At 39.4% G+C, this 12,043-nt stretch overlaps 1 protein-coding gene across 3 annotated transcripts in view; it reads left to right on the top strand.

The window, feature by feature from the left end:
• PPA2 (inorganic pyrophosphatase 2) overlaps positions 1-3,468 on the top strand; it is a 104,330-nt gene extending 100,862 nt beyond the window's left edge. For all 3 annotated transcript variants that reach the window (XR_010156330.1, XM_517378.8, XM_001170451.7), the window contains 2 exons: positions 2,145-2,181; positions 3,264-3,468. Coding sequence is in view for 2 of the 3 variants with exons in the window: in XM_517378.8 (XP_517378.2) it covers positions 2,145-2,181; positions 3,264-3,292 (66 nt within the window). In the remaining variant the exon portion in view is untranslated. The remainder of the gene's footprint in view (positions 1-2,144; positions 2,182-3,263) is intronic.
• The last annotated feature ends 8,575 nt before the right edge of the window (positions 3,469-12,043 follow it).

The following is a 12,043-nucleotide window of genomic DNA, read 5'->3' as shown; positions in this document are numbered from 1 at the left end:
CAAACAAACAAAAAGATAAAAATTGTAATTTTATTTACATGGTTACAATATCCTTTTCTTTGATATAAAGAAAATAAAACAAAGTCTGTTTGTTCAGCTTTTTTCTTAAAACAGAGTAGAAAGAGTAATAACTTTAAACTATTTATGATTTGGGGGAATTTATTAGGATTCTCCAGAGAGTCAGAACCAATTGGATGTGCATATACAGAAAGAGATTTATTATAAGGAATTGGCTTACATGATTATAGTGGCTTGGCAAGTCCAAAATTTGCAGTTGGGCTGGCGGGCTGGAGACTCAGGAAAGCAGATGATGCAGTTCCAGTGTGAAGGCCAGCAGCCTGGAGACCCAGGAGAGCCAGTTGAGCAGATGAAATCTGATGGCTGTCTGCTGGAGAATTCCCTTTTGCTTGGGACAGACTAGTCTTTTTGTTCTATTAAAGCCTTCAACTGATCAGATGGGGCCTACCAACATTATGGAGGGTAATCTGCATTATTCAGAGTTCACTGGTTTAAATGTTAATCTTATCTAAAAACACCCTCCAAGTTGACACATAAAATTAGCTATCATAGGGAATATTTTAATATTGCTGAAATATAAATCTTTCTTCTGGTGGAGTGGTGGCTATTCAGTACTGCCCTTAGATTTAAGCACGGAGAGCCTTCCTCAGATCCTGCTTTTTGGAGGGTCATACTTGGCCGTTATTCAGTCACATATCTCACCGTAGGGCAAGAAGACCAAGGGGCCAAAGTTATAGATTCACCAGGAGGCATGCCCCCATTCTAGACCACATCCCCACAAGGGGCCAAAGTTAGACTCACTAGGAGGCATGCCCCCATTCTAGACCACATCCTGGCTACCCAGGACCCTGGAATCCTCTGCCCAGACAGGTTTAAGCCTGTTTCTGGGGCCTGTGTAGAAACCAGGCTACACATCTCCCCAGGTCCACGCTCCTGACTCTATGGACTTTGTACCCACCGTTACTTCTGCAGGGGCCGGTGGGTGGCTGTTTGGAGGTAAAAGATGCCTAGATATGTGGGCTACTAAATTTCTACCCATGTGCAGATGAGGCCCTTGAAATACAGAAAGGAGCCTGGAATAGGGAGAGAAGTGGAGCAGGATGAGGGCCTCTTTTCCTTCCTCTGCTGCATCCAGACACATGTCTCTAAGGTGTCTGGAATCCTAAATGAGAGCTTCCAGGTCATTACAAAGGTATTTGTATCAAGATAGTGAGATGGAACACATTTCATATATATATTCATCAGTTGTTAGCCTGAGTTATTATAACTTTTAAATATTTAGATGTATATTTGTACATTTGGACCTCTGCCTCAGACTTAAATGCTAGAGGCAGGTATTTCCTATCTATTGAAGGTCAGCAAATTCAGAGAATTAGAAGTTAATTATTAAATTTGAAATCTGAAAAGTGTGTTATAAAATCAGGGTAGGGTAGGGTTATTGCTAGGAAGGAAGGGGTCATAGTTGGGGAGGGGCCTGGCATGTTTCATTTCTCTACTTGGATGGTGGTCACATAGATGTAAATTCTAATGATTCTTTAAACTAAATCTTTGTGGCTTCTTCCTTATGGAAAATAGATCTTCCAATGGAGTGCTAAGAAGTATTATTCTTAATTATGGGGAAAAAAACTATTGCATAAAAATGTTTCTTCAAACTTGTCTGTTCTAAGAATCTTGGCCCAGCCATCAGAATAAATAGAAACAATAATTTAAAGTTCTAGAAGACAGATAAATTTTTTAGCAAGTGTGTGTTTTATAGCAAGCATGAACAAACTTATATTTAAATATGTGTGTGTGTGCTTGATTTTAACTTTCAAGACATTAGTTGCGGAAGCCATTGAAAGAAAACCTCTCTTCTCATTCCTAGCTGCAAGACCTTCAGTGGATTCCATGGGTTAAGATAAAAAATATTTTCAAGTATTTTTATTTTACTCTAAGTCTGTTGTTTGTTTATCTGAAAGAATGAACAATGATAATGAAAAGCAAAGGGGAATATTTACCTTTTTCAGGTTAGAGATCCATTGTGTGTAAACTTTGTTCTATAATTTCGTGAAAAAACTTTCCTGGATGCGCTTTCCACATATAAATATTTATTGTAACAGAGATTCTTTCTCTGTTTTTATTTCCAGGTATCATCTTCACCAAATAAAGAAAGTAATGAAGAAGGTATAGTATATTTTGATTCATTAAGAGTAACATGTATAAATTTATTTGTTTACAGTAGTGTAAGCCAAAAACTAAAACTAAAAATAAAATAGATAAATTGAAAAGCTGTATAAGCTAAGTGAAATATTTTTAAAATAGTCGCTAAAATTTCAGATGAAATATTTTCTAATTCAGAAAATAAGGAGAATGCATTTAACTACTTTTCTAGGTTAGAAAATGATTTGATTGTACAGTGACTTTTTTTTCGGTGAAGTACTGAGATATTCCAGCCGGTTCTGATACAGTTAATTTTAAAAGATTTAATTAAAAAAAAACTCTTACATTTAGATATTTATCTTTTTTTAATGAATCACTTATTTTAGCTGAAGATCTTAAAATCTATAGTTATAGAATTAAAAATAAATATAATATTTTTATTACTATTATTTGAAGCTGTTTTAATAAACAAGTAAAAATACTCTGTAGTGAATTTTCAGAATTTAAGCATGTGCACACATCATTTGTCTTTCAAAATATTGCAAGATTTTGGCTTTTTGTTTTAATATAAAATATTAGAAGAACATTCAACTTGCAGATTTGGAAGAAATATGAGAACTATTTACTGTGAGTCAAGTATGACATGTTTAGAAAGGAGTAAATCCATAGACATGATTTCATGGGAAAGCAAACTGTATTCCTTATATGGTAAGCTAACAAATTGTTTCTTTGCGATACTATCCCATTTGGGGCATTTTTTGTGTAGTCAAATTTTACAATACAAGCTTTATCTAAACCTTTCATGTTATAGCACTTCTATGTTGTCTGCTAGAGACTAAAATGACCCAGAAAGATACAAGAAATAAAGTAAGAAGGCTCTAGAATTTTTAATGTAGCTTTATATAAGGCTTGGGCCAAATGAGAGAACTAGGGACAAAAGTTTGAAGGGAAATAGCTTTAAATAGAGAAATGCAACTTTAGATAGCTTATGACTGTTTGTATCTGCCTAAATACTTCCTAAAAGTCTAAATTAAATTTGATTAATCACTCCCTTCTCCCTCCTCTTATCCCTTCCCTAATACCCTCTTTCCCCATTTTAAATGCAGAGCAAGTGTGGCACTTCCTTGGCAAGTGATTGAAACATCTGAAATTCTGCTGTCAAGATTCCCATCTCTAAGGACTCCAAGACTCTTTTTCCCCAAGTGCTAGAGACAAGGGGGTCTATGAGCATTTACTGACTTCCTGTTAAAACTTCATTTTTTCAAACTTTTTGAGCTATGCAATATATAAATAAACAGTAAGAATTTTAAATTACTCTCCTTTGGACATTTATTGATATAAAAAGAAGATTTTGGCCAGGCACGGTGGCTCATGCCTGTAATTTCAGCACTTTGGGAGGCCGAGGTGGGCAGATCATGAGGTCAGGAGTTCAAGACCAGCCTAGCCAGTATGTTGAAACCCCATCTCTATTAAAAATACAAAAATTAGCCAGGCGTGGTGGTGCATGCCTGTAGACCCAGCTACTCAGGAGGCTGAGGCAGAAGAACTGCCTGAGCCCAGGAGGCAGAGGTTGCAGTGAGCAGAGATTGCGCCACTGCACTCCAGCCTGGGCGACAGAGAGAGACTCCGTCTCAAAAAAAAAAAAAAAAGATTTTGTTTCATTTCATAGCACAAATTTAGAGGCATTGAGTTGACCATTTCTAGTTTCTATACCTAAAGGAACCCATTGATTTTACCAGTTTTTATTTCTGTAGATTGGATGTAAAAATCACAGATTCAATAAATTAATAAACTTTGTGTAGACAACTGTTACTTTCATTTTCATACTATATTATTCCTTTTCAAGTCCATTGCTAGTAGAGGCTTTAAATATTTGGCCAACCTCTACTCTCTTATTAGTGCCTGTGTAAATGTGTTACATTTATTAAGGCTCCTTCCTGTAATTTATTATTTTGGAAATCCTAATCTCTTTTTGATTCTCATTCATTCCCCTTATGGTGATGACTCTGGGGATGACTCTCATCATCTCTACAGGATGACACTCTGTAGTGACTACTCCCTCTATGATGGTGACCTCTATAACGATGACTCCCAAATCTCCATAAGCAGCCCAGGTCTCTTTCTGGTGTCTACCTATTGGTCATCAGTTTAAATGCCTTTGATTTCTCTTGTCCAAACCTGAATTCATCTTCACTTACACATATGCTCCTTTCTCCTTATTCTTGAACAATGGAATTGACTTTCTCTAAATCTTCCACTTGAAGCCTTGAAATCTTATGGAACTTCTCTTTATTCATGAAGATGATCTAAATGGTTATTTGTTGTCCTCATTTGTTGACACCCCTACTCTCTTGAGTTTTCCCTTACTTCACTAGACTCTTGTTAACAGGCTCCTATCTCTTCTCCATGACTCTGAGATCCAGCCCCTCTGCCTCATCCCCGTGATCAGTATCATGCAGTCTTACCTCCTACCCAAGTGGTTGTCTTGCCTCCAGTTTTTCTCCCTTCATACCATCTTCCACATTTCTAAACAGTGATTTTCTTACAGCATAGATCCTATCTTGTTATATTTTTCTCAAAATGCTCTCTATGCATAGTTTTCTATATTCTTGACAATAAAAATCAGACTCTTTCCTTTTGTCAGGAAACCCATCCTACAGCCATGCAATGCTACTCACTCCTCAAACATATCTTATACTCACACTCCGAATACTGCACTTCTGTCTTACCAGTTTTGTTCACTACTTTTTCTCCCTTTTTCTATCTATCATCATTAACAAATTGCATTTATAGTGCTTTGTGGTTTACAAAAGACTGTTATGATAACAGGTTATTATTTATTGAGCACCTATTGTATATCAGGCACTGTTTTGGATACTATGTGTACATAATACCCTATATGCCTGTACTTGAGAAGTTCTATAACTTGCCCAAGGTCACACAGCGAGTTCAGTTTCAGAGCCAGGATTACATAGAGCCCATTACTCTGTGCTGTAAATCCTATGGTTTTTCCATCCTTCTATGCATTCAGTTTCTCGCATACAACCGCCTTGTAATGTAGGCAAAGCTCAGAGCTCTCCTCTATTTTATAGACAAGAAAACAGGCACAGAGAGTTTAAATGATTATTCCAGGAGTAAATATTCTGTTGAAGTGTCTTTGGTCATGTATGAACCTCTTTGAGGGACAACAAAGAGTGTAAGAGAAAAATGAATTCTTTTTACTTTTATAGATATATTGTTTAAATTGTGAAAATAAAACTTGTAGAAAGGTAGAAAATAGAGTACTATTATTGCAATAGTTGTAACAAGTTAGCTGGAATTATCAAGAGATAGATAGTGGATTTATGGCATGTGACATGTTAGTCTCTCAGAAGTTGGAAGAGATAAGCTATGTCTGGTGGTCCTCTTGTGGGGCACACCTAGTATTTTTCCCCCTCTCCTTCTAGCAGTCAGTAGTACTCAGATGCTACCTAGTGAGCCTTCCTAGGGAGGTAAATCCATTTGATATGGTTTAGATGTTTTGTCCGCTCCAAATCTCATGGTGAAATGTAATCTCTTTGGTAATGAGTAAGTTCTCTCTGTATTAGTCCATTTTCATGCTGCTATAAAGAACTGCCTGAGACTGGGTAATTTATAAAGAAAAGAGGTTTAATTGACTTCCACATGGCTGGGGAGACCTCAGGAAACTTACAGTTACAGAGGAAAGGGAAACAAACATGTCCTTCACGTGGTGGCAAGAGAGACAAGTGCAGAGCAAAGAGGGGAAAGCCCCTTATAAAAATCATCAGCTCTCATGAGAACTCGCTCACTATCACAAGAACAGTATAGGGGAACTGCCACCATGATCTAATCACCTCCCATGAGGTCCCTTCTCCAACACTTTTGGATTACAATTCAGATTACAATTCAAGATGAGATTTAGGTGGGGACTCAGAGCCATGCCATATCATTCTGTCCCTTGCTACTCCCAGATCTCTTCCTTCTCACATTTCAAACACAATTATGCCTTTCCAACAGTCCCCCAAAGTCTTAACTCATTCCAGCATTAACCCAAAAGTCCAAGTCCAGAGTCTTATCTGAGACAAGGCAAGTCCCTTCCGCCTATGAGCCTGTAAAATCAAAAGCAAGTTAGTTACTTCCTAGATACAATGGGGGTACAGGTAGTGGGTAAATACAGCCATTTCAAGTGGGAGAAATTGTCCAAAATAAAGGTACTACAGACCCCATACAAGTCCAAAATCCAATAGGGCAGTCATTGAGCCTTAAAGTTCCAAAATGATCTCCTTAGACCCGATGTCTCACATCGAGGCCATGCTGATGGAAGAGGTGGGCTCCCATGGCCTTGGGCAGTTCCACCCCCTGTGGCTTTGCAGGGTACAGCCCCCCTCATGGCTGCTTTCATCATGGGCTGGCATTGAGAGTCTATGGCTTTTCCAGGCACACGGTTGCAAACTGTCGGTGGATCTACCATTCTGGGGTCTGGAGGATGGTGGCCCTCTTCTCACAGCTCCACTAGGCAGTGCCCTAGTGAGGCCTCTGTGTGGGAGCTCCAGACCCACATTTCCCTTCTGTACTGCCCTAACAGAGGTTCTCCATGAGGGCTCTGCACCTGCAGCAAACTTCTACCTGGACATCCAGGGATTTCCACACATCCTCTGAAATCTAGGCAGAGCTTCCCAAATGTCACTTCTTGACTTTTGTACACCCCCAGGCTCAACACCACATGGAAGCCATTAGGGCTTGGGGCTTGCACCCTCTGAAGCCATGGCCTAACTGGACCTTGGCCCCTTTTAGCCATGGCTAGAGCAGCCGGGATGCAGGGTACCATGTCCCAAGGCTGCACAGTGCAAGGGGGACTGGGCCCAAACCACAAAACCTTTTTTCTTCCCAGTCCTCCAGGCCTGTGATTGGAGGGGCTGCTGTGAAGGTCTCTGACATGCCCTGGAGAGATTTTCCCCATTGTCTTCGTGATTAACATTCATCTCCTTGTTACTTAAGCAAATTCTGCAGCAGGATTGAATTTCTCCCCAGAAAATGGGTTTTTCTTTGTGCATCATTAGGCTACAAATTTTCCAAACTTTCATGTTCTGCTTCCTCTTGAATGCTTTACCACTTAGAAATTTCTTCTGCCAGATACCCTAAATAATCTCTCTCAAGTTCAGAGTTCTACAGATCTCTAGGGCAGGGGCACAATGCCACCAGTCTCTTTGCTAAGGCATAGCAAGAGTCACCTTTGCTCCAGTTCCCAAGAAGTTACTCATCTCCATCTGAAACCAACTCAGCCTGGACTTCATTGTCCATATCACTATTAGCATTTTGGTCAAAACCATTCAACAAGTCTCTAGGAAGTTCCAAACTTTCCCACACCTTCCTGTCTTCTTCTGAGCCCTCCAAACTTTCAACCTCTGCTTGTTACCCAGTTCCAAAGTTGCTTCTACATTTTTGGGTCTCTTTATAGCAGCACTCCACTCAATGTACTATATTAGTCCATTCTCATGCTGCTATAAAGAACTGCCGACCGGGCGTGGTGGCTCACGTCTGTGATCCCAGCACTTTGGGAGGCTGAGGCGGGCAGATCACGAGGTCAGGAGATTGAGACCATCCTGGCTAACATGGTGAAACCCCGTCTCTACTAAAAATACAAAAAATTAGCCGGGCAAGGTGGCAGGCACCTGTAGTCTCAGCTACTTGGGAGGCTGAGGCAGGAGAATGGCGTGTACCCCAGGGGGTGGAGCTTGCAGTGAGCCGAGATAGCACCACTGCACTCCAGCCTGGGCGACAGCAAAACTCCATCTCAAAAAAAAAAAAAAAAAAAAAAAGAACTGCCTGAGCCTGGGTAACCTATAAATGAAAGAGATTTAGTTGATTCACCATTCCACATGGCTAGGGAGGCCTCAGGAAACTTACAATTGTGACAGAAGGGAAAGCAAACACATCCTTCTTTACATGGCAGCAGGAGAGAAAAGTGCAGAGCGAAAGGGAGAAAAACCCCTTATAAAATCATCAGATCTCATGAGAACTCACTCACTACCAGGAGAACAGCACGGGGAAACCACCTCCATGATCAAATTACCTCCCACAAGCCCCTCCCTCAACACATGGGGATTACAACTTGGATTACAAATCATTATGAGATTTGGGTGGGGACACAGAGCCAGGCCATATCACTTACTTTGGTAGCTCACACGAGAGCTCACATGAGAGAGCCTGGCAACTCCCATTCTTGCTCTCTTGCACCCACCCTCTCTTGCCTGCTCTCTTGCCATGTGACACACCTGCTCCCCTTTTGCCTTCTACCATGATGTAAGCTTCCTGAGGCCCTCACCAGAAGCCGAGCAGATGTTGGTACTGTGCTTATACAGCCTGCAGAACTGTGAGCCAAAATAAACCTCTTTATAAATTACCCAGCCTCAGGTATTTCTTTATAGCAACACAAAAACAAACTAATATACCATCTGTCTACATTAGTCCAGTTAATGATTATCTTCATAGTGTGTGATGTTATGTAATTATAATCTTAGTATATAATTTTGAAATTTTTAAAATTATTGGCATCTTTCTATGTTGCTACATAGTCATCACTATTATTATGATGACAATGTGGCTCTTTCATGATTGTTTCAGAATGTCTTCCATACTAGCTAATTTAATTTTTGCCAGTCCAATCCCATGAAACAAATTGAATAGACATTATACTAAATACTTACAAAGGAAAACTACTGGGAAAATTCAGAGTGAATTATTGTTAAAACTGCCTAAAACAAATTAGGAAACTAAAATTGATCCATAGATGCAATTTTAGGTAATACCCACAGCCAGTTCCCATGGATGTGAAAAAGTAAAGGGGGTGGACTATCCAAGAATCACTCTCAAACTTGCTATAAGTACAAAATCTGAAATTCTTATGAGCTTTCATTTATTTTTCACATAAAACAAACATTTCATATATGATATATTTAGTAGCATTTCTTCAGTCTACAGAGGAGCACTTAAAGTCTGTTCCTCCACCAATGACTACATGCATTTTTAGCAGCTTATATGCTTATTAATAATATGAGGATTTAGTTTCAGAAGGGGCATCATTGTCTTGCCATAGGTCAAGGTATGTCTTGCCACTACTAGTTTATCTTTACTTATTATACTGTCTTATAACGTCTTACATGGTGAATCAAATCTTTAAATTCCTGTTGGCTTCTATTATTTTCATCCTTCTTTCCATATTCTGTTTTACCAGTGGGCTGTATGAAACACCGGCATCAAAATCACCAAGAATGCTTCTTAAAGTACAAATTCCTAGTGTTCCCTAAAGATCTATTCATCAGAATTTCTGGGGTAGAGCCACAATCATTTTTCATTTCCTCCATGAGTCTTAGATTAGACTTAGATATTCACAGGATAGATCATATTGGGAATTTTTCAGTGTTAATGTTCTGTTTGAGTTTATCTCCCCACCAAGAAGAGGAGAAAGAAAATGAGGTGTCTGCCTGTGTAGTGGATTCATACATAGAATATTATTATTACCTCCTGTTAGAAAAAAAAAGGCGGAGGGAGTAAAAGTTACTCTAAGTTTAGTATTAAACATTAAATGTGGTTTGGGTTAAAACTTAAAAATTTACTTGATGAGAATAACTTCTTATCTAAGTTAGCAAACTGTGTTAAAGTATCAGCCCCACATGTAGACTTATGTCTTCCTAGAACGCAATGAGAGATAACCCTCTGCTTCTGATGTGGCAGCTTTGGAGGAGTTAGAATAGTGAAGAAGTAGCTCTGCTTTAATGGGTGGGAGGGGACAGTGGTGGCCACAGAAAATAGAAGAGCTTTGTAAAATGTGCGAGTCCTAGCCACAGATCAAGGTTTCTGTGGTTGACCTGACACTTACCCTGTTCTGATGACCTGTTAAGAGCAGACTCCCCTTCTCAAATTATGCCCCTCTATACTATGACTAGTAAACAAGACTCTAAAAGGATCCTTGTTCACCCCGAGAGGAAAAATGTCAACGTTGCTTCTCCATTCAAGAATACCCAATATATAGATAGTTGGGGCTCTTTCTCCTCTTTTGAGTACCTGGCTGCAAAAGATTGAATCAGGCAGAAAGATAAGAGGGATCCATCCAGAAGCCATGCCACTACAGTGATTTTAATTCAAGTCTGCTGTTTTAGACATGATTTCTCATTTACGTTTTTCTATAATTCATTCAACCATTACTTATTGACTGCCTATGTGTATGTGCCAGGTGCTATTATTTTAAGTTTTTAGCGTGCATGAGTACAAAACAGACAAAATCCCTGCTGTTGTAAAACTTGCATTTTGTGTGGGGAAGACATATCATAAACATAATAAATAATTTGTCTAATATGTAAAAGGAAAAACAGAGTAAGGAGAAATTGGGAATCCAGGTTGAGTTCAGGGGTAAGAGCAGCAAATTGAAATTTTGAATTGAGTAGGTCAAGGCAGGCCTCACTGGGAAGATAACAACTGAGCAAAGTGGTGAAGGGAAGCAGGACTGAGCCCATGTGGGTCTGGAGCATTGAAGTAGCAATGCCAAGAGCAAAAGTCCTAAGGCAGGAGTGCAGCTGGTTTGTTCCAAGAACAGCAAGGAGGCTTGTGTGGCTGGAGTGTAGGGAGCAGGGAAGAGAAGCAGAGATGAGGCCCCAGAGGGAGCAGGGAAACACATGGGGCCTATGGGTCATCTAAGGACTTGCCCTTTTACCCTGGTTAAATGAGAAGCCACTGGAGGGTCTTGAACAAAGAAGCAGATCATTCCCACTGTGGTTTTGAAAACCAGTTGTGCTGGGGGCAGGAGCAGGGATGGAAACCAGAAGATTATGAGATTTCTATAAATTTCCTAAGGTGGAAATAGAGAACATTTTATAGCCAAATAGGTTTTTATAAGGCTTATTCCAAGGTATATTGCCACCGGCAATATATGAGATTTCTAGTTTCTTCTTTCCTATTCTTCCTAGGATAGAATATTTTATTATTGTTATGGTCTTCTTAATAGGTTTAATTTTTTTCCCTACATATTTACTAGTCATAATGTTTTCTATGAATGTCCTTTGTCTTTTCTTTGCCAATTTATCCAGTGGATCTTAATGTTTTTATCAATTATAATGGTATTCCTTAGTTCTAGGTGCTAAGTTTGGATCCTAAATACTGGATCCAAGTTTAAAGAGATTAGCCCACTTTCAAGTCAGAAATCTAAATTTCAGCCTTGAAAATGTTATGCCAAGCTAACTAAGGAAGCCAGGGTGGGAATATACTAATTTTCCCTGCTTGAGGCAGGACTAGCTGTAGGACTGTCCCTATTATGTTATTGCTTCCTGTTCTCTTTAAAGGTTAAAAATGAAAATAAGATAAAAATGTTTAAGCTTTTAATAACACTGTAAATTGAAAATGGCTAAATAGTAATACCAGTACAGTTTTGAAAGGAATCATGCAGAATGCCAAACAATGAGTCTTACCTAATTAAAGCAGCTAAAATTGGATGGCTGATTTGCATCTGTAGTCTTCTAGGAGAACTTAGTAGTTGGCAAGACCAGGGATTACCATCCTAATGCAGGAATTCTCCCCAGTTGGAGAGTAGAACATAAATACTAGGATTCAGGCCAGAATCTCATGCATCAGGAGCATTCTGTCCACAGGTGGACAGAAACAGCTGAGCCTACTGTGAAATCAGCAAGTAGACTGAGCTTTCCCTTCTTGTGTGAACAACAGTAACTCAGACAAGACCACATGCTCACAGCCTCTTCTGTGCAAGGGATTCCTGCTAGTTTCTAGTGAGTGGTAGAGGCAGAAGTAGAAAAGAGCTCTGGCTTTTGATTCAAGGATTAATGTCCCTTTCACTCTTATCGTGTTGCTTCTTGAACTATTACTTATCCTCAAAGTC

The sequence above is a fragment of the Pan troglodytes genome, chromosome 3 (genome assembly GCF_028858775.2).
Source record: "Pan troglodytes isolate AG18354 chromosome 3, NHGRI_mPanTro3-v2.0_pri, whole genome shotgun sequence".
Classification (NCBI taxonomy): Eukaryota; Metazoa; Chordata; class Mammalia; order Primates; family Hominidae; genus Pan; species Pan troglodytes.
This window is presented reverse-complemented; position numbering and strand designations above follow the sequence as displayed.